This window comes from Lissotriton helveticus, chromosome 4_1 (assembly GCF_964261635.1).
Source record: "Lissotriton helveticus chromosome 4_1, aLisHel1.1, whole genome shotgun sequence".
In the NCBI taxonomy this organism is placed as follows: domain Eukaryota; kingdom Metazoa; phylum Chordata; class Amphibia; order Caudata; family Salamandridae; genus Lissotriton; species Lissotriton helveticus.
The window spans coordinates 573,713,812-573,737,800 of NC_136063.1; the positions used below are offsets into that span (position 1 = coordinate 573,713,812).

Sequence of the window (23,989 nt, forward strand, 5' to 3'; positions counted from 1 at the left end):
TAGGGTGCTCGACCTCGGACTTGGGGAACTGGGTTCGAGTCTCAGTAATGAGGCTAAACATCCTGTGATTCTGGGCAAATCACTTAATCTCACCGTGCCTAACAAAAATGAATGTTTGTCCTCATGTAACGTAACTGGTGCTATGTAAAGCACTCCGATACCCTATTCCGGTCGAGTTGGCGCTATATAAAACTCAGCAAAAAAAATATGTTTAGGTCACCAAGGATGCATAGGTTGGAGTGTAGTGTCATAAGGTTTAAAACTTTGTCTAGAAACATGTCAGGGTATGTTGCATTGCTAGGTGGTGGTCTGTAAAGAAGGAGGAAGATACAGTAGGACGTTGGCATAAGGTTGCATCTGGTGATAAGGGTCACACAATCTTGTATGGAAATGCCATCAGCTTTAGTGTGATTTATTGTTTCTTTGAATATGACAGCTAGTTCACATTCTTAATTGCAAATGCGATTTTGTTAAGCCTGGGTGGTGAACTCCGCTCCGCTTGCGGAATTTGTGGAGTTTCCCGCACTCCGCGTTTTGCGGAGTTCTGAAAAACACTACTTCGTGCAGCAGAGCGGAGTTTTTTGTCTCGCTCGCGTTCAACAACGTCAAGTTGGCAAGCGAAGAAAATCAACCTCTAGGCGAGATTTCTCCTCATTCGCGATCGTCAACATCAAGTTGGCGAGCGCGAGCGTGAGCATGAAAAAGAAACATCCCGGCGAGATTTCTCGACGGGCAGTGGTCAGGTTTCTTATTGCAAGTGGTTGCATATGCTCGCGACCGCTCGCGATGAGAAACTGCTTGTTCGTGTCGATCAAAAATCTACTTGAGCAGCAGAAAAGAGAAAGAAGGGACTGCTTACGCTGTGCAAGGTTTCGTTCGCAATGATTGCACAGTGCAGACAAGCATCCGCACTATGCAATCACCGCAAACGGCATTTTTCTATGGAACTCCACCGCTTGCGGAACTCCGCGTAGTACGACAGAGTTTTTTTTTCACTTTGCGTAGCTCTGAGTAGTGCAACTCCGCCCATGGTTAGATTTTGCATGATAATTTGATAGCCTGGAGCAATGACTTCATGCAACACTGGAGACCTGTCATCTCCCAACCATGATTCAGTAGTGTATCAGTAAAAAGGGTGAAAAGGTCATAGATGTGGTGCTTGTTTTTAGAGAGTGATTGAGGCATTTATTTGTAGGCAGTCTATTGATTGTATTTTGGTTGCGGTGTGACTTTGTTATCTAGAGGAGTGAACAGTATTATTTGAACTTATAGCATATGTATTATTAGTGTTGGGGTTAATTAATCAGGATAGCAATAGTGTTGTTTGCTTATATCGTAATCCTTGTCCAACAGGCTTTGGAGGCATTTAGTTGGGTCTGTGTGTGTAGGTGGTGGGGATATTGGTTGGGAGTGAGTTGGTGGGCTGTTTTGTTTTTGTGGAGTAGTCTTGTGTAATAGACAAGATGTGAAGTTGTCAAGAATGCCATGTTTATTTAGTTTGCACATGTGGGCATTGTATGGATTTGGGTGGTGGTGGAAAATTTTGCAATGGATGAGAGGAGAGTGAATGAGTGTTGTTTTGTAGTGTTTGGGTAGATGTTGCTGTTGTGGATTACTTCTGTAGTCAGGATGGTGTAAGTGGTTATTTGTTTCAAATTTGTGAAGGAATGTAGTATGAAACTCTGTGTGTGAGATTTTGATGTGTTGTCGTGTGTGTCATGTTTTGTTGAGTAGTGAGATAAGATATTGACGTAGTGACTTTCTGTGAAGGATTTGAATGTGAAGTACTGCTGGTGAGGGGAAGATGAATGATAAAGGGGTTGGTAATGTGAGTTGGAGGAGAGTGTATGTGGTATGGGAGAGTGGATGTACAGGGGTTATGAGTATTTGTATTAGATTTGGTAGTTGGAAGAGGTAATATGTGTGGTGGGGAGTAAGCATTGTTTGGTTGTGTATTTTTGGTAAAAAGAGGAGGAGGTTGTTGCTGGTGGATGATATGAGAGAGGGTTGAGTATAGGATATGTGATGACAGAAAAGGGGTCTGTTCGAAGTATGTAGATGGTAGAGCTGGTGTTTTGCGTAAACAGGGAGTGTGTGTATGGAGGGATTAAGGTTATGTATAATGTGGGTTTGTGTTGTGTTGTGTTGATGATGCATGGATTTGATAGTGGCATAGGAGAGAGTGGTGGTTTGTGTGATATTGAAAGTGCCATTGTGTGGCAGTAAGGCTTCAAGGGTGTATAGGGGGGGTTAGTAGTGGTTGTTGAGATACTGAAAGAGTTTGTTTGCTGTAAATGAGTGGTGTGTGTCTGCTGGGATTGTCTTATTATGTTTGCATTTATGGATAGCTCAACGTGATTGATGGTAAATGGAAAAAAGGGCAGAATCTCTGGCCCCAAGCACAACTGGCCCAAACAGGCAACTTCCCTTGTCCTCTCCACCCTTAGCCATAGCCATAGGTTATGTATAATACTTGGGCGACCAGTTTTCCAGCTGCTCTTTTATCTTGTCTAGGGTGTTTTTCTCGTTTTGTTTGAGGGTGCTTTTTAGGTTCCTCCCGAAGTTGATGCCTAGGTATTTGATGGGTCTTGTTTGCTATTCTAGCCCTGAGTTACCCAATACCTCTTTAGTAGTGTGCATGTTTAGTGGCATACACTCTGACTTCTCTCTGTTTAGTTTGTAACCGGAGTGAGATGCGTAGGTGTCTATGGTGTGCATGAGAGCAGATATGGACTTGGCAGGATCTTCTGTTGTAATTAGCAAGTCATCTGCGTAGGCAGCTAGTTTAGCTGTGGCGTTGTTAATTGTTATACCTGCTATATTCTCATTTGCTAGGATGTCTCTGATCAGTGGTTCTAACGCTAGTAGGAACAACAGTGGGGATAGTGGGCAGCCCTGTCTAGTCCCTATTTGTAGGTCGAAGGGGGTCGAGGCCGTGCCGTTGATAGCGATCTGTGCTTTGGGGTTTTTGTAAAGGGCCATGACCTTCTTTGTGAAGTTGTACCCCAGGTTGTATGCCTACATGCATTCTTCTAGGAAGTGCCAGGAGACTCTGTTGAAGGCTTTTTCTGCATCGAGCGTGATTGTGACTACCAAGTTGTTTGAATTCGAGCAGTGCTCGATGATTTGACAGAGGAGTCTCGTGTTGTCACTTGACATTCGTGTTTTCATTTATCCTACCTGTGTGTTTACTATTAGCTGTGGGAGCAATCTATTGAGTCTTGTAGCTAGGATTTTAGCATATATTTTGCAGTCTAGGTTTATGAGTGAAATTGGCCGGTAGTTTTTTGCACATTGTGGGTCTTTGCCTTCTTTGGGGATGACTATGATGTTGGCCTGAGACATTGTCTCTGTTACTTCCCCTACCTCCTAGCAGTGATTAAAGACTTTTGTTAAGGTTGGTGTTAGTTGGTCCTGGAAGGATTTGTAGAATGGTGCTGTGTATCCGTCTGGCCCCGGGGCCTTGCTGTCTTTAAGGGACTTAATGGCTGTCCTATCTTCGAGGGTTTTGATGTCTTGGCCTAGCACCAATGCTTCTTCATTCGATATCCTAGGTAAAGTAAAGTCCACATTTGTAAAGCGCACAATCACCCGTAAGGGTCTCTAAGGTAAGGTAGGTAAGTTTAGGTTTTCAAGGTAGGTCTTTGTTCCCTTCTTGTCTATGTTCTCATCTTTGTTGTAGAGCTCTTTGTAGAATTCTGTGAAGGTGTGTATGATGTCTTTGTGACGGGTGTGAGTCTTGCTGCTGGTGTCTGTGATTGATGTGATATATTGTTGTCTTTGCTTGTGCTTGACGCAAGTGTTTTGCCTGCCTTGTTTGCTTTGCATAGGTTGATTTCTTGATACTTTTTTATCCATAACCCTGCCCGTTCGCTTAGGATTCTGTTGAATTCGTACTTCCTCTTTGTGAGTTCGGTCAGTATGTGTTGGTTTGCCGTGTCTCCAATGTGTCGTGTCTCTAGCCTTTTGATGTATTTTTCCAGCTGAGACAGTTGGGCCTTCGCCTCCCTGTCTCTTCTGGCCTTGATTTCTATTAGTACACCTCTGATTGCTGCATTGAGTGCTTCCCACAGGGTTTTGGGGTCTACGTCTGGTGTGTCGTTGTCTTTGATGTAGTCGTCAATGGCTTTCTGGATTTTACTCTTATCCTCTTGCTTGGCGATGGTAGTGAAGTTAAGTCGCCATCTATGGGTTGTGTGTTCGTTGTGTGTTCCTGTACGGTGTAGGCTAATGCAGGCATGGTCCCATATGGTTCTGGCAGTGATGTCTGTGTGTTCTATTAGGTGCGTTGCGTTCCTGATATGAGAATGTAGTCTATTTTGCTGTATGAGTTGTGTGGGTTCGAATAGAAGGTGTAGTCTCTGGTATCGGGGTGTTGTAGTCGCCACGGATCAACTAGGTTGAATCTGCTGCATAGGTTCATTAGTGTCTTGTGGGACGTCCGGGTGCGTGCTTGGGTTTTTGATTGTCTGTCAAGCATTTGGTCCAGCGCCAAGTTGAAGTCACCCGCCACGCCCGTCATGTTGTGCGAACTGTTGGTCTCTAGTTCCTTCGCTACCCTCTCCCAGAATGGTATGTCGTCGGTGTTTTGTGCATATATGTTTATCAATAGTATTGTCTCATCTCCTCTTTTAAGCTGCATGGTCAGTAGTCTGCCTTCCTTGTCATGCTGTACATTCTCTATCGTTATGTTTGATTTGCTGTTGGTCAGGGTAATGACTGCCCTCTTTTTACCCACCGCCGGCGAGCAGGCTACCTGACCTATCCACTTGGCTCTGAGTTTGCCTCCTTCCTCTGCAGAGAGTTTGGTCCACTGTAGGTTTCAAATAGTCCTGCGTGAGGATGATCTTGTGTCCGTTCCATAGCAGATTGGGGCTCTTCCTCGCTACTCCAAAGATGGCGTCCGTTTGGTGGGATCGAAAAGGTTTGCATATTATAGGTCTGGGGCCTGCTCTGCTCGCTTGTCTGCTGGCTGGGACTCTGTACGCCTTGTCCAGCTCGAAGGGGCTGTCGAATTTGAGTTTAGTCAGGTCGGGTATGAGGTTCTGTATGAGTGTAACACATGATCCGGCTTTGTCTTTTTCTCCCTCTGGAACTCCTAGGATTCTTATGTTACCTTTCCTGTTGCGATCTTGAAACTCTGCCGCTTGTCTGCGTAGTTTGGCCGTTGCCTTGGCGATGTTGCCTATGGCCTTCCCTGTGAGTTGGGATCTGTCCTCTATGTCGCTTACTCTTTGTTCCACCGCTTCTATCTTGTTGTTTGTTGCGTGGATGTCTGCCCTTATTGCTGCTAGTTATAGTTGTATCGTATCTGTTGTTTTTTTTGTGGACTTTGCAAGATCGTGTACTTCGGCCAGTTTTTTGAGAATACTGTCTAAAGTGCTAGTGATGCCCGCTTTTAGTTTTATGGGGGATTCCGCATTGTTCTCTAGTCTATTTTTCTTTTGCTGTTGTGCCAGTTTATCTTCCCTGCCTGCCATTTCCGTCTGCTCTTTTGAGCACCGTTGAGGTACCTAGTCTGTTGTCGCGGCTACTTCCCCGACTTTGGCCCCCTTTTTGTCTTCCGCAGCTCCATTGCGGTGTCAAGTCTGGTGTCATGGTCTGTGTTCTTCGCTGCTCCACCTTCCTTAGCTTCCTTTGTGTCCTTCACTGCCACTCGTTGTTAGCTCCTTCAGCGATTGTGCCTCTCTTGTGAGTTTCGGCGCTGGAGCGGAGTGTACAAGCTTGATTTGCTTGTCTCCCTTCTTATGGCTTTCTTTGCTGTGTGTTCAGTGGTCTCTTTGGTCGTGCCCCCTTTCTCAGCTTCTTCTTAGTGTTACTGTTCACTTCTGTGTTAGCGGCGCTGCGTGCCTGGTAGTGGTAGTTTCGGTTTCGTTCACTGGCGTGTGAGGCTTTTAATTCAGATTGCTAGCCCCTTGGTGTGCGCTCGGGCTTTCTCCTTAGTTGTGCCACGTGTTTCTATTGTGTCCCCAACCAAGATGGCGGCGTGCGGCAGTTGAGACAGTATCGTTTCCCACTTGCCAAGTTATTGATCTGTTTTCTGTTGCGGCTATTGTGGGGGGAAGTAGCACTTCCTGATCGGCACGCTTGACTTAGTGACTGTCCCCAGCACAGGTTTGGTGGTGGGAGGCTGTGCCAAATCAGCAGTCGGAGACAGTAGTAAGGTCTGTGCTGAAAAGGAGGTGCATAATTGCTTGGACTGTGATATCATTGGCTGTAGTCCAGTGCAGTATATTCCCCCGTTTTGCTTCTTCAAAGAGGAAGCAGTTTCTCTAGGTCTTTATTTGACAGGCCTACCAAATTGATGGCTCGTCAACGGTATTCACAGTGAGAGAAGATGAGTTGTCTTCTTCCAAGGTTCCCACAACTTTTGATGATTCCCGTCAGTGGGTACTAGAGTACATGGATGGTTCAAAACATTGTCAACTAGGCAGCCCAGTGGCATCCTACAAGAAATCGAACTGATCAAGAACTGATGTTGGTCAGAATGGCCAGTTCTTTCGTGGCTCCACCAATTAGAAACAAGATGGATGACACTATTTGGACAAAAACACTTCCTACATACAGGTGTTATATTCAATGATCTTAGTATGAGTGAAGAATGAATTGGCATGTTATGCCAATAAGAAACAGTGGTGCACACATCTTTGTGACCCAATGTGCTCCTGCTCACATGTTATGTTTCTATTCTTTTCTTTGATGTTTTCCATTCACAGAATTCTAAACAAAATTGTTTTCCTAAGTCAATACTCAGTCATAAGGAGTAGCTTTGCTTTGATGACTGCTGTCCTCCAGGACATTATGCATACTGTTTACAGTCATGGACTTTTGAGTGATGCCCTATTGCATTCTGGGTGTTGTAGATAGATTAGTTTTGATTCCATTGAACTAATTAAATGAACACGCCTGAACTAAATGATTTGCAGGTGAGAAGTTCGGGACTGAAGAGTGCCAGTAATGACATGGAGTAAGGCGGTCTTCCTAGATGTGTCTTTTTAAAATGAATTCCTTGGGGTTTGTACCAGAATCTTTTGCTAATAAATTTCCTACCATCTGCTTTCTAAAAAGAACTCACACAAAAGATGCTTCAGCGAGTTGACCACATTTTCCTTTCCAGTTTGTGGCCTGGTCAGAAATGTGAATCCCAGTAACGCCAACCCAGGCTTTCTTCTGTTTTTTTAGACTGATGACTTACATAACATTGCTTTTCATAATAGCATCACATACAGACAGCAAACAAGTGTGGTGTTAAAAGCACTATAAAGCATTCTTCCAATTATTGTTGCAGAGGAAGTTGAGTATAGATTCAGATTGTGTTAATAGCGCACGCATAAACATATGAGCAAAGTAAATAGGCCGTTAGAGTGGAAATGTGGGGAAGAAAATTAAACTACCAATCCTGTGCGTTCTTGATTTAAGAACATGCAAAGTTTTAGTCAATGATTCTGCACTGGAATTTGACAATGTACTAATTAGGGGTGGGAGAAATTTTCATTCGGCAGGCATAATCTTGTGAAATTCTAGTAAATTTGTGCTACTCATTATACGCGAAATTAGCAAAATTGCCTGCTCATGTAATAAAGAGAAATGTTGATAAAAAATCCTATCACTGGAGCCCAAGAAAAATGAACGATGAGTAAGTGAGAGGCTCCTTTTGCCATTAGTGATATTTACTTAGCGCAAAATGCACCCTAGCATCCATTTAAAAAAAAGAAATAGAGCTAATTGCTGGATTACACTTCTCAGCTAATTTCATGAAATTTTCTTCACATTCCAAATAATTAAATGGGGGGAAATTACACAAATTTCACACACCCCTAGTACTAATGGTCTAAAGGGCGGGAAGATGTGCACACCGCTAGTGTGTGGGACGGGGCGGGGCTTCTATGCAAGTTCACATGCCTCTTGCGCTTATGAAAGGTCAGAGACCATCAGAGCACTCAGAGCCCTGATCGGCGCCACAAACGACATCAGGATCCAACTAGACAACGGCGAAACATCAGCCCTCATCCTCTTGGACCTGTCAGCCGCCTTCGACACGGTCTGCCACCGCACACTAAAGGCACGCCTCCAAGAAGCCGGAATCCAAGAGAAGACCCTGGACTTGACCACATCCTTCCTCTCTGGCAGACCCCAGAGCGTCTGCCTCCCCCCTTCCACTCCGAAGCCACCGACATCATCTGCGGCATACCCCGGGGCTCATCCGTCAGCCCGACGCTGTTCAACGTCTACATGGCCCCCCTCGCTCACGTAACCCGCCAGCACGATCTCAACATCATCTCCTACGCCGACGACACACAGCTGATCCTCTCCCTCACCAAGGACTCGCACACCGCTAAAACCAACCTCCACGAGGGAATGAAGTCCGACGTCGAATGGATGAGGAACTGCCAACTGAAGCTGAACTCGGACCAGACGGAGGTCCTCATCCTCGGAACCACCCCCTCCGCCTGGGACGACTCCTGGTGGCCGACCACGCTGGGAACAGCACCAACACCCACCGACCACCCATGCAACCTGGGAATCATCCTCGACTCCTCCTCTCCATGTCAAAGCAGGTCAACACCATCTCCTCCTCCTGCTTCAACACCCTCTGCATGCTCCGCAGGATCTACAAGTGGATCCCCACCAAAACAAGAAGAACGGTGACCCAGGCCCTCGTCAGCAGCAGGTTAGACTACGGCAACGCAGTCTACCCAGGTATCCCGGCCAAACACCTGTGACGACTTCAACGCATTCAAAAGCCTCCACCCGACTGATCCTCAACGTCCCTTGCTGCAGCCACATCACCCCCCACCTGAGAGACCTACACTGGCTCCCCGTCAAAAAGAGGATCAGCTTCAAACTACTCACCCATGCACACAAAGCACTCCACAACACCGGACCAGCCTACCTCAACAGCCGGCCCAGCATCTACACCCTCACCCCCCTCACCCGCCTCGCACTCGCCGCTGTCCCCCGCATCCAACGAACAACCTCTGGCGGCAGATCCTTCTCCTTCCTCACCGCTAAGACCTGGAACACCCTCCCCACCTACGGCAGACCCAGGACCTGCTCACCTACCTGCTCACCTTCAGAAGACTCAAGACCTGGCTCTTCGAGCAGTAGCAGCACCCCCTCCCCACAGCACCTTGGGACCCTCACGGGTAAGTAGCGCGCTTTATAAGTGTAAATGTATTGCAACTTATATAGCACACGTATCACCCGAAGGCATCAAGGCGCTTGCTTAGGGATCCCGTCCTGGTATTCCCCTGTGAGATACCCCAGCAGGGTATCCACAAGGTGAAAGCCAGGCATCCCGCCGCGAGGGGCCGTAGTGGAGATTAAGCAAGCTATTGCCCAGAGTCGCAGAGTGTGACCCCGTGAGTTGAGTAGGCACCGGAGCGAGAATTGTCGAGTCCGTGGAATTTTTGAGCCCGAGACCCGCCGAGGCGGGGAATCGAACCCTGGTCCACAGCCGATCTCAGCTTCCGGGTCTGCCGCCTCTAACCACTGAGCCACGCTTCTCCACATGAAATGATTGATTGATTAATTGATTGATTCATATGCTACACCAAGTCAGAGAGCCACACTTTATCTTCCTAACTGTGAATGTGCGTTACTATAATGAGCCAATTTTAGGCAAGGAATTCAAAATAAAATAAATTAACTTATTTAAAACCTCTACAATTCAGTTACACATAACTAAAGCAACGATGTTTTACTAATTCTAAATTTTTCACAGACGAAACATAACAATGGCATTTATGAATAAATCCTCCACTATCTAGATTCGGGATAGGCATTAAGATTTTGTGAAAAACAACTTTCTGTTTTATTTAACAACAGGTACAGCAAAAATAATCTACAATGCTTTCACTGGCACTGCCACAACACAACACAACTCAATTACTTTTTTTGAAGTCAACGTTTTAGGCTAGACGACTGGCATAATAAAACAAGAACAGGTGAGAGTCAAGTAATGCATTTCAATACTTATTTTTTTTTTTTGCCTGGATAATTGATTTGTGATAATAGAGGTAGGTCATTAGTAAATAAGTAAATTACTCAGAAGACAAATGAGCTGAGAGCCAATGGGACATAGTGTCTTTATTAACAAGTTCATGAGAAATGTAAAGCTTTCAGCATGATAAGAGAACTTAAAGAGGCTGTCACTTCAGCTGCTCTGTCTGCCTAAGGGAAAGAGGGCAAAAGGCCGCAGTTTCACGTATCCATAATTTACCAAAAATATCAACTCTTTCTTGCGATACTTAAAAAAGGGAGTTGTTTTACACATTTGTCATCTAACTGAGAGACCTCCGCTGTTTTCCCACATCAATCAGCTTGTCAAAGAGACAATGGTGCTGGCTGCTTGTCTAATTGATGCACCTGTAGAAACAGCCCATGAAGTATCAGTGACATTATGTTAAAGCAGTACAGGTGGAATGTTTCCCGACATGTGAGCGGAACTCAGAATTTCTGGCCTTTGAAAATGTGGGTGACTTCCTCCCACCATGGGGACATTTGCATGACAGTTAGTACACTCTGTGTTAAGTACAATAACAGTCAACATGCTCTGTCGTTTCCAGATTTAATCTTCGATCTCAAAACCCCTGGCATCTGCAACTACAACCGGCTGTAGTCCAACAGACTTAACAGAATATATGTTGTTACTTAGCAGACCATTACTTCGCAAGTTTTAACTACGATGTATTTACAACAATAACCTCTCGTAACATTCTACAAAGAGCTAACTACATACTATGACCTAATATATTCTACAGTACATGCTGTGCTAACCCCCACAGCGTTCTAAAAAGTGCAAGGCATAACACAACACTCTGCACTCCCTTCGGTGTAGGAGATTTGAGATGGGGCAGCCATGGCCCATGCAGGTACGAGCAGTGGGGCTGGGTGTGGGGGGATTAATTATTTATTTAATTTTCCCTCATCGTTGTCTGTCGAAATCCCCCCCTCCCGGCCCCACCACCCCACTGCTCTTACCTGCACGGGACGCGGCTGACAAAGGGTCAGGCCTGTCCTGCCAGGATTGTGCTGCACTAGTTGTCCTACTCCATTCTGGAGTTCTCTTCTCAAAGACAACTGATTTTACCACTCTTCACTGATTAATGTACTTTAATTTAAAACGCTAATGCTGAAGTATGGCGAGTCTTATAAATGCAGCTGGGCATGAGAATGGTCCAGTGATGGGTCAGGGGCTTGTGGTGGTTGTCCTCATGACTGACAGTGATGGGAGCATCTGAGGTGAAGGTGGCAAGATGCACAATCACAGTGCTTAACCCCTTCTGCGCCGATGACGAGCTCAGCTCATCATGAGGTTTACCTGTCGTGCGCTCTTGACGAGCTGAGCTCGTCATGAACCGCGAGGTTTGAGAAACTTCAGCGCGCAGCGGGAAAACCCACCGCGCGCATGTGGTTAAACTGTAGAACAAAAATAAGTGCACGGGCTCAAAATATTCCTTATGAGCCCACCACCAGTGTTGCCTAATGTGAGGGTACCTGAATACCCAGTCTCCATCTTTTTCATTCAACATCATGCCTCTTTCTTCCACCACCCTACACGTCTCTTTATCTCATACTTGCAGGGTCATGCCCATCCAACCCGTATTCCTTTCCTATTACCATTCCTTCCCTCCTTCTGTCTCCCTTTTGCTCTCTTTCTCTGGGTCATTGACAAACAATAAGTATTGGTCGCCAAAATTGAGCCGATGGACATCATCTAAAATCACAGCTACAAATTAAGTTCTGCACAATCAGGCAGAGACCTGAAGCACCGTTACAGATATGTGTAGGCATAGAGCCCCACGTCTGTCCTAAGAACACAATACAATGCACATTTTCTCGAGGAGGATAACTAGATATTGCGCTTCATACCTTTCTCCTTGGTGCTCTCTAACTCTGCCACTTCACCACTAGCACATTGCACAAATATCATTCACAAATCTCAGGGCAGGTATGTGAATCAGCACACACAAGACCACATAGGCCTCATTATGAGTGGTTTCTTAATTCCAAAGGGGACGGCAGTAGCAGTTTCTGGGCTCATCAGGGTTTGGGGTTTCACAGGAACACTGCAAACCTGTTTATTTTTACAGAGAAATGGTGTCTATAGGAAGCACCAAAAATCGTTGTGTGAAAATTGAGGAAGATATGATGAATTACTGGGCGAATCGTGCCCCAGATTGCACGTTTCCCAGTAAATCCTCATTTCTATGGGCTCCCACTTGTAACCCTAGTAGCTCTGGCCCTCCAGAGTTACCAGTACCCCCTGGTTTAGTAACTCTGAGGGCCATGGTCTGGCCCTTCTTCAGGTGTCCATTTTGGTTTACTAGGTGTATGCTCTTGTACGTACCAACTTCCAGAAAATAGATTGCTTTACATTAGGAGCACCTTTAACATCAGTTGGTAGTATTCATGTCACAGTATTGTGTGTGTGTGATCCAACTGTGCATGGATTACAAAAATCAGAATCTAATTGTGAGGATGCGGTGGGCACGCCCTTTCTTGTCCCAGCATCAGGAATAGTGCACTGGGTATAACAAACAGAGAAAAATTGACATTGGCAATGTGTTTTTTTACATGTGCACTACAAGTAAAAGGAGGAAGGTGTCTCAGCTGGACCCCACCTGTAGGCAGTGCGCAGCTTGAAATTGGCAGCGTTTTGCCACACATTCTCTAATGGGCATTCTAGCGTTGAAGTGCATAAAATTGGAAAGAACAAGGGAATAATTTATTGCTTGATCTCAGCAGCACCAGTAATTATGTTACGATATTTATGTTTGAGCACAATTCAAAGTTTCCTATATGATGTAAGCAATACATCTGGCGCAAGTCACACACTGCTGATTTTCAAGAGATGTTCAAAGCTGTAAGTTATGGTGAGAACCAGGGATCCGTTTTAAGGGTGAAGCATAATAATAGTTGCCATTGGAACAGTTCTATCATGACAGGATTAGTAATCAGAAAAATAATAGGAATAGGAGTGAAAACTAAAGCAGAGCCTAATTAATTTTAAGGGTCTGCCCAACACATTCTTCGTGAAGCCAATCACATCCAAAAAAAGTACAATTAAGTTTGCGGTCCTGCATTCAGATGTTAAAATCATCATTAACCAGAACATTTGTGATTTCTAAATCTAATTGGGCAAATATGTTGGCAAATGGATCAAACATAGAAAATGTATTTTTTTGAAGGTCAAAAGCCGATCAAATAAACTATATTAAATAAATGTATATTAGAGTGTCAACAGAGGGTAATGGGTCTGAAGGTAAATAGAAGGCACATGTGCCATCTTTGTCTGATAAAGCATCCCCTAATCCTACATGAGTCAGGTAAAATACGCATTAGCACACAATAGATCTCACTTTCATTGTGAGTCCTAAATGAAATATTTTTAAAAAGTGGCTGCTGTGAAGTACAATACAAAAAGCTATTACTTTCTATAATCCATGCATCTATAATAATAAAAAATTAATGTGTCATCATTCAGGGTGCTTTTGAGATGTAAAATAATCATCACACACAGCAATGCAAGAACTCCTTATGAGGCAGAATGACACACAATTAAGCCTGGGTAGAGTTGGCGGAGTTCGCTATGCAGAACTTTGGGAAGTGACCAAAAAACTCTGCAGTGCTACACGGAGTTCCGCAAGTGTCAGAGTGTGCTTGGTCATGCCTGTTCACGTTGATTTTCAGCACTGGGTGTTTGTCCTATGCTGGAAAATCATTGCAAATGGCACCATGTGCAGCGCAAGAGGGCGCTTCTTCTTTTCTGCCACTTGAGTAGGTTTTATACTCAAGCTGCAACTTTCTCAATGCGAACAGAAGGTTGGTAACACATACTCATTCACTTATACAGTCACTGACACAAGCACACACTCACCCATATGCCACTCAACCATTCACTCAGTCACACATGCAATTACTCATATACTTCAAACACTCAGCTATACTGCCTTTTGCATAAGCAGTTACTCCCCCATATACCACTGACACATCCATTCACTCACTGACACAGCCATAACCACACTCAGACACCCATACAGCCCCTCACAGACAGGCTCACTAACCCATACAGCCACTGACTCACACACTCACTCATCCATGCAGGCAGTCCCACACGCTTACCCACCCACACAAACACTCATACAGTTACTTAGACAACCAATCACCCATTCAACCAATCATGCATCCACTCACCGACCCATATAGCCACTTATACACCAACTGACAGACTGATAGAGACATTCGCATAACCTAGTCGCTCACCCATAAATTCACTGAGACAGCTAATCACTAATTTATACAGTAAGTCATCCACTCACTAAATCATCCATACAGGCATTTATACACCCACTGATTCACCAATACATCTTGGTATATATATTTAACACTCAAAAACCTTTTAAAAACACTCACAGTCATTGGATGATGTCATTTGAGATGTCATGAGTGATGTCACTGACCATTGCATGAGTGATGTAATATGTGAGGTCAAAACTAGTGCATTGTGTGGTCGCAAGTTACAGTTAGCTCAGTTAGCTATAACTGCTGTATTTCTCTGGTTTTGTTTAAGTGAAATGTCAGCCTAACTATAACATCCCTACAACCTTAAGTTTTCAGTGAATTTCAAAGTTTTTTAAAATTATATTTCCTAATTATGACATCCCTGTTACCTTTGGTATTTTCATAGAAAAACAAAATATATATATACATGTACATACAAAACAAGTTGGTATACGTTACTGTAAAAATAATTTTTAGCAGGCATACTCCTTTACCATGCATGCTTTTATCAAATAAATGTAAGTACTTGCAGGCAAATATAAACCCTTTATATATATAGAAAGGGTTTACACTTACCTCTAAAATACTTACATTTACTAGTGAAACCTTTACCATGCACATGCCTTTACCATTCATGCTTTACAACAAAATCCGTTGTAAAGGAATGAGTGGTAAAGGCATATGCTTTGTAACAAATGTGTGTCAAAGGTTTTGCGAGATAATAGCACTTGCGTTGTAATGGCCGTTTTGTAGCGCCATGCATTACAACAGAATGCGTGGTTCAGTCATACATTAAAAAATACATAGTCTGACTATAGCTTGTTCTGCAACAAGTTTAGAGGGAGTAGTAAGCCAGCTTGCAGGTATTCTGCAGAACTCTCTGGACAATTACAGGAGTAAACTGAAATCACGTATATAGTTTTTGACAACAGAACAGGGCATTTACTACATCAGCGAGAGGCAAAATTGTAATGTATTCCTGCTGAACACCACCCTAGTGCAATCAAAGCCATGGTATTCTCCCATATAGAATACAGCAAGCCCTACTAATAATGGTATACTATCCAACCAAATCAAGATGCTAGAAGGCTAAAAGTATTACAGCATGCCTCAAATTCCACTGGCTGCAGCTAAAAAACAAGGTCATAAACAAAATACTGTGCCTCACCTTCACATGCTTACATGGAAGAGCACTAATCTACCTAGAAACCAAAATCAAATCGAGAGATATACCCTTGATTTTAACTCCAGACCATTACAGTCAAACAACTTCAACCTTACTCTCAATGAAACAGATCGCAGGACCTAAGGAGGAGGATATTTCTCATGGGCTGGCCCTGACATGTGGAACAACCTATCCCAGAACATAACCAACTCCAACACCCTTTGTGATACCCACAAAACCTGAACATTCACCAATTCTAAATCACAGTACCCCTTCATATATCCCCCGATATGAACTGAAACATTTAAAAATTCAGCTATGCAATGTGCTACATAACATATATGCAAGATTTGTCAAACGAAAAAAGAGGAATACTAATGCCTGGTGTGGACAAGAGTAACTCAAGATACAAGACTCAGCCATAACTAGCAAAACTGTGTACTAGGGTGTGCCACTTCACCCAATGAAGGAGTTTGTGCTTCACAGGGCAACCACCAAGGCAATATGGTTGAGAAAAGAGAGAAGTATGTCCAGCTACTGAGAATATGCCTAGAGGTGAGGTATCAAGGACAAGCCCATAGATGTGGTGTTTCTAAAGAAACAGACCTATGTAGAGTTGTGAAGTGTCATTTAAGTTAAAAGAAAAGAGGATACAATCTGTAAATACATTTATACCTAAGGGCCTCATCATGAGGGCAGGTATCTCTGTGCCTTCAGCTGAGACACTGCAGTGGTGGCTATGCTGAATGCACCAAAGCTTTTCTTAGTGGGCATCGTGTTTAATGCACCAACTCAGCAACTACTTTTATTTTCAAAACAAATGACTAGGGTTTGAGTTGGCCATCTAAAAAGAAAAAGGAAATGCCACACCCAACACATGGGGTCATTTCTTTGGTTTCCTCTTTGGGACCACCAGTCTTTCTCTGGCAGTCCTAAATAGGAAATATGTATAATGGAATGACCACACTACATTGGCCAGACAATTTGTTAAACACTGACTGAGAGGCTAGTGGTGGGAGGTCAAAAATTTCTCGCCTGGAACCAGCAGAGGCTCTGACATAAGAACATGACAATTTTCTTGAATCTAAATAGAGTGGAGGAACTGTGAGTTAGGCAGACAGTGGTTTCACCCCTTTTTGGTGGATCCCTTAGTCTCTAACCAGTAAGTAGTAGAATAAGAATTTTGTTTATGTAACTGAACTTTCTCTTGAGGTTTTTTTCACTGGGAGAAAGAATATGCCAGATCAATGGCTCATTGGCTTTATCAGTTTGAGTTGTATCGTGTCTACCACAACCAACCCTATCATATAGAGCAGACAGACAATACAACATTTGTACATTAAGCAGTAAGCATTAGAGCATTTTAATGTATTAAGCTTATTTTGCCCTCTCCTGTAGCATAAGAATGATAATATGATAGGAAGCTATACACAGAGTCTGCAGCACAATGTAGTGTATATACACACTCTAAAGTCTGTCTATTAAGTAATTATAAGAAAGGTTCACTTTACCATAACACTATAGGTGATACACAGGGTAAACAGTCAAAATATCGAGTAAAAAATATCGAATGGACATAATATCGAGTTTAAAATATAGAATGGACAAAATATCGAATGGACAGAATATAGACATCAAAAATATTGTTTTTAAGGTAAGTAATGTAATATCGAATGTTAAAAATATAGAAAGTTAAAATATCGAAGTATATAATATAGGTTATTAAAATTATCGCATTTTTAATAATATCGAATTTTTTATAGTGTTTTTTATGTTATTATATGTGTGAAAAGTGTGTATTTATGTTATAATTTATTTTAATTAATGAATTTTGTTTTTTTAATTTTTGCGTAATTTAATTCTGTAGCGGGTTGGGGGTTTATAGGGGAATAGGGTGGGAAGTAATTTAATTATAATTAATTAAATATGTAAATTTATTTATTGGTATTCATTTTTAATTAATTGTTAATTAATGTATATTTGGTAATTAATTAAATTTTAATTGGCAATTAAATTTAATTAATTGATTATTTACTAATTATGTTAATTTTACTAATTTATTTTCTGTAGCGGGTTGTGGGTTTATAGGGGAATTGGGTGGGAAGTAATTTATTTATAATTAATTAAATATGTAACATTATTTATTGGTATTTATTTACAATTAATTGTTAATTAATTTTTTATAGGTAATTAATTCAATTTTAATTGTCAATTAATTTTATTAAATTGATTAATTGCTAATTATGTTAATTTTAATAATTTATTTTCTGTAGCGGGTTGTGGGTTTATAGGGGAATAGGGTGGGAAGTAATTTATTTATAATTAATTAAATAATTCAATTTATTTGATTGTATTTAATTTGAATTAATTGTTAATTAATTTTTATTTGTTAATTAATTAATTGTTAATTTGTAAATAATGTGTATTAATAGGTAACTAAATGTAATAATTAATTTTAATTTGTAATTTTAATTGATTAATTATTATATTATATTAAATTGGTAATTACTTTTAATTATATTTTTTTAGATATTAATATTTTTTTTTCAAATAATATATGAAGAATTTCCTTTCCCTACTGTTGCACTCTCTGGAGTGGGAATAGTAATTTTTACCCCTACGCCGTCCAACGCTTTCCCTACTGTTGCACTCTTTGGAGTGGGAATAGTAATTTTAACCCCTATGCTATCCAATGCTTTCCCTACTGTTGCACTCTTTGGAGTGGGAATAGTAATTTTAACCCCTACGCTATCCAACGCTTTCCCTACTGTTGCACTCTTTGGAGTGGGAATAGTAATTTTTACCCCTACGCTATCCAACGCTTTTCATACTGTTGCACTCACTGGAGTGGGAATAGTAATTTTTACCCCTACGCTATCCAACGCTTTCTCTACTCTTGCACCCACTGGAGTGGGAATAGTAATTTTTACCTCTACGCTATCCAACGCTTTCCCCACTGTTGCACTCACTGGAGTGGGAATAGTAATTTTTACCCCTACGCTATCCAACACTTTCCCTACTGTTGCACCCACTGGAGTGGGAATAGTAATTTTTACCCCTACGCTATCCAACGCTTTCCCTACTGTTGCACTCTTTGGAGTGGGAATAGTAATTTTAACCCCTACGCTATCCAACGCTTTCCCTACTGTTGCACTCTTTGGAGTGGGAATAGTAATGTTTACCAGTACGCTATCCAACGCTTTCCCTACTGTTGCACTCACTGGAGTGGGAATAGTAATTTTTACCCCTACGCTATCCAACGCTTTCCCTACTGTTGCACCCAGTGGAGTGGGAATAGTAAATTTTATCTCTACGCTATCCAACGCTTTTCCCTACTGTTTCACTCACTGGAGTGGGAATAGTAATGTTTACCCTTACGCTATCCAACGCTTTCCCTACTGTTGCACCCACTGGAGTGGGAATAGTAATTTTTACCCCTACGCTATCCAACGCTTTCCCTACTGTTGCACTCTTTGGAGTGGGAATAGTAATTTTAACACTCTTGCTATGCTACGGTAATAATATAGTATATTTTTTAATACTATTATGTTAATCTATATATATGTTTTAACAAATAAAATTGTATTAATTTTTTTATAACTTTTATTTAATATTTTTAAGGTTATTTAAGTATTTTTAAGTATATTTTAGTTATTTATTTCAATATTTTTTTAATCTTACATTCATTTTAATAAATTCGATATTTTTACAAAGTACATATTTTTAAACGATATTTTTGATTCGATATTTTTGTACTTACCTGTTTGTAGATAGGACTTCGATATTTTTGTAGTCGATATTTTGGAGTCGATATTTTAAATACCTATATTTTTGTAGTCGATATTATGTCAGTGATCCGATACACAGCAATATGACCTTCATTCACTGCACCATGTGTCTTCCATTGACATCTCAAACCATCTTCGGTACTTACGTTTGCCTTGTTCTCCTTCCACACCTTCACTTTCTGTGTCACTCGGAAAAGCCCAGGGTTGGTGTGCAGCCTGAAGTTGTTGAAGAGCATCTTCCTGCTAAAACGGACACAGCATTAACATACGCCCATGAATCAGCTGTTGTATTGCTTTCAAATCCTATGTCTAGCACTACTGTTTGATAAAAATATAAATAGAAAGTTGTGGGAGTTTTCTGCTTCAATCAAATTGAAAATGAATGATCCTAGAAACATTTCAGTGATTATGGTGGGAAAATTAAGTTTAGGTCCTGTGTGCCCAGCAGACCACGTGGGCGGTTCTCTTCCGCCCTGTGACCACAGGGCATGTACTGCTGTCATGTAGAGTAGACAATGGTGTGGCGTCTTGAACCCCTGGTGAATTGTTGTACAGGTACTTTGCGACACCTGCTAGTCACAGCGTATGGCCTTTGGCCATGCCCTGCTACCATTAACTCTGCCTCAGATGGAAACTATTTTTTTTTTTTTCAAAAAGGGAGAGTATGGCCCATACGGACAGAAGTGGGGTAAGGGCCCAATAACTTTACACGAAAGACAAGAACCCACACTTCCATGAATTTCACACCATATAGTTTAGGGATGAAAAAAGATAAACACTATTTAATGCGTTTACCTTGGCGATTAGTTGCGCCAGTTTTATTCATCAATTTTCACGAACAGAGAACATGTCACTATAGCCAAGAGAAATATCAAAGCCTTAAACGTAATGACCACGACAGTTTTAGTGTCCAATATTTACAATGAAAAATTCAATATTTACAATGCAGAAATGTGATTTAAACAACGAATTGACAAAACATACATAAATTGTGAAACTGTGCAAAAATAGTACACAAACGTCATTATGTGATATCATTTCACAAGTAAAATGAGGGGAAGAATTATCCACATGTTTTTTTTCCTAACATTTTTTGTGAACCAACAGTTTTTTAAAGACTGAAATATAGTATTTGGCAAAAATGGAGATTTTTAGTAGGTCTCCAAAAACAACACGATAACCTCTCGGTAGAAATGTTGATAGGCTTTTAAATCATAAACAATTTTAGATGTTTACAGGACTTGATCCTATCCGCCTACGCGTTTTGAGTTTGTGAGGGTTCTTCTCAAACTCTCTTCAGGGCCAAATGAATTCCATTCCCCATTTGTTAAACCTAATAGTGAAAACATAACAAATAATAGATACTTAGTGCTAGCTGCTTCCATCAACCCGCTAAAATCTCCTCCTATGTACAATTTGTTAAAACAACACATACCTCTAGGGACTCGAGGTAGGTTAGTTCATCCAAATAACTTGTGGAATTTTGAAGGATTTTGAAGGATTTGTGCGTGTTTCTAGAAAAACAGGAGTTTTATATGTGATACCTGTTTTTAAACATAAGATGCCATTTTCGGTGAGACAGATTAACAGTATGCTCATACCTGGCTGTAGTTGAGAAGGCCAATTGGTCGTACTGCTATTTTTCAGTTTCCTTCATTTGGAAAACAAAGCGCTGTAAGTGGAAATGCTCGTGTTATTTAATTCCTGAGCCAGCATGCTTCACTCAATCTTATGCTGTACTGTCCTGGGTGGGATGGCACTTACTTTGATTATGTTGAACCGTCTGGTGTATTGATTACCAACGGTATCTCAATGAGCTTGACACTCACGGTGTCACCGCCGGAATCTTCCTCTGGCACCGCGGCTCTGTTGGAATAACAAATGAGCGGCAATCAGGGCTGAATTCCAAACCGCGCTGTGAATTATACGGGAGCCACTAATGCGTGTTGTTGCATAAAGCCGGGCGGCTCAGTTTAAAATTTAGACGCAGGGGGACCCGCCCTCGAAATTGTTACAACAAAGTATGCCCGCGCTGTAAATTAAGCGGGAGCCGCTAATGAGTGCTGTGACACTTCGTCGGGCGGCACAGCCTAAGATTTGCACGCGGGAGAACCCGCGCTCGAAATTATTAAAGCCAAGAGTGCTCGCATTTGTGTTTATAAGCAACATTGCAGTGTGCAGCTGCTGGGCTATCTTAGTTAGCGCGCTGTGAGGAGGCGTCTTGGATACTCGACATACCTTTCAGTTCAGGAGCGTGCATCACTTCCTCATTCCTTCACATGAAGTGAGCGGAGTTCTGGCATTCTTACTAAACGGGCTACGCCTCCATTTTAGACCAATCACAGTTGAAGGTGTTTTGTGTGGTCCAACTCATGCATTGTGGGGCATGTAGTCCAATGGGTTAAAGCCTAGAAAGTTCACTCATCGAGTTTAGACCTGAGTTGATAGTGTCAAACCGAAGTATAAGGTAGGCCTCTTTTCGCAGCAGCGCCTCCTCTACATTAGGTGACCTATGCTGTGGGTCAATCGCGGCTAGAACAGTCCACTTGAAATCTGTCTCCTTATGGTTTGCAGTGGTGAAATGTTCAACCATTGGGGCATTTTGCACTTTTCTCTTTAATCTAGAACGATGTTGTGTGATCCTGACATTTACTTGCTGGCATGTCTTCCCTATATACAATTTATTGCAAACGCACACAATCCCATAAATCACATTTTTACTCTTACAGTTTGTGTGTAAACTGTGTCTCCATTTCAAGCCATTATGGCTAAATACATCTCCTTCTACAACACTTTGGCAGGCCACACAGTTACCACATTTGTGGTGGCCAGTGATTGGTTTGAGGTTCCATTTAGATATTAAATCACTTTTTGGTTTCTGGATGAAGCTATCTGCTCTGATGATTTGTTGGCCGACGCTCAGATTTTTCTTCATCGCGAAAATGGGTTTTTGCAACGGGGATTCCAACTCTCCAGCAAATGCCAATTCCGCAAAATAATCTGGCGGAACTTGTTTGTGTGGGCTCCATAAGTCGTAACACATACGAGTTTGTCCAACTCCTTTTTCTTTTTGATTTTAAGCAATTCTTCTCTCGGGGTAAAGCGTGCTCTTTTTTTAGAATGCTTAAGGAGTTTTTTAGGATAACCCCTTTTGGCTAGTTCTTCACAGAATGTATCTGCATGTGTATTAAACTCATTGAGGTCAGAACAATTCCGTCTGATTCTGAGTAGCTGGCCATAAGGGAGGTTCTGTTTCAAACCCTGAGGGTGAGCACTCTTGTAGTGCAGAATTGTGTTCTTGTCTGTTTCTTTCTTAAACAGAGTAGTTGTGAACTTACCCCCTTCTGTGCCTACAGCTACATCGAGGAATGTCATTCTCTGATTACTGTGGTCAATGGAAAATTTGATATCTGGGTGTCTCAAATTTAACCATTCATGGAAGGCCATGAGTTCTGACTGGCTCCCCTGCCACAGGAGCCAGACGTCATCAATGTATCGTAGCCATTGTTTGATATTAGTACTGTAGGGATTATTATTGTGAATGAATTTTTCCTCGTACTGTGACATGTATAGCACCGCCATCTCTGGAGCATAGGGACAACCCATGGCTGTGCCCTTGGTCTGGACAAAAAACTCGTTTTCGAATTTGAAATAATTACTTTTTAGTGTAATTTTAGCTAGGGCCAAGATGAAAGCAGTGGGAACCCTGTGTGGTCTCTCGCGTTGTTCGAGATAGATTTCCATCACCTCCAGAGCCTCATCCTGGGGAATTTGAGTGTACAACGAGGTAACATCCAGTGTCACCATCAGTTGTACTTCGGGGTCAAATGTCATTTCTTGAAGTTTATTGATGAAGTCAATAGTATCCCGCAGGTACGATTTCACTCCAACTAAAAACGGTTTTAAGAAGAAATCTATATACTTTGAGGCAGGCTCAAGGGCTGAATCACACCCGGAGACAATTGGTCTCCCCGGGGGTGTTGTATGGTTTTTATGGATTTTTGGTAGGAAGTAGAGAACGGGTGTTCTCGGCAATTTTTTGTTTAAGAATTCAAATTCTTTGGGACCTAAGAAGCCATTCTCCAATGCCTCCTTAGTTATGCATGAAATTTTATTCAGAATTTCTACCACTGGATCTTCTTTGACCGCTCGGTACCATTCCAATTTATTCACATGTGTCTTTCCTTCCAATAAATACATTGTGCGTGGCCAGACAACCACCGCACCGCCCTTGTCAGCCGGCTTGATAATGATTGAAGTATCTGATTTTAGATCTTTAATGGCTTGTGTTTGACCCTTACTTATATTGTTGTTGAAAAACAATTTGCTCTTTTCTAATTTAGTTAGAGCTGAAAGGACTGCTTGCTCAAAGGCATACACCTGTTTGGGGATATTCATAGTGGGCAAGAACTTGGATTTGACTCTAAGACCAGTCGTTTCACAGTTTGCAGCTGTTTCTACGCCGGCAAAATGAGTCTTCAATCTAATTTTTCTGCAAAACTCTAGTGCCTCTAATTTGAGTTTTGTGAAATCCGTACGTTTATTCGGGACGAATTTAAGACCCAAAGTAAGGATCATATTTTCGTCATCTGTGAGGACTTTATCAGAGAGATTCACTATTGTGGATACGTCTAGTTGTTGTAATGTTTGTTCCTCGTCCGCATTTCCCATTGGGGTTTGAATCGGACGTTTTGTTGCCCGCCCCTTCCTAAAAAAGGTTGATTGGAACCCTTTTTGTTTTGTTGGCCTT

The 23,989-nt window shown here is 42.0% G+C and overlaps 1 protein-coding gene across 1 annotated transcript in view; it reads right to left on the reverse strand.

Annotated features, from left to right (window-relative positions):
• The window catches only part of C4_1H8orf34 (chromosome 4_1 C8orf34 homolog), a 1,074,551-nt gene that overhangs the window by 54,652 nt on the left and 995,910 nt on the right, over positions 1-23,989 (reverse strand). The window contains exon 13 of the mRNA XM_078685630.1: positions 19,386-19,482. Coding sequence (XP_078541756.1) covers positions 19,386-19,482 — 97 coding nt within the window. The remainder of the gene's footprint in view (positions 1-19,385; positions 19,483-23,989) is intronic.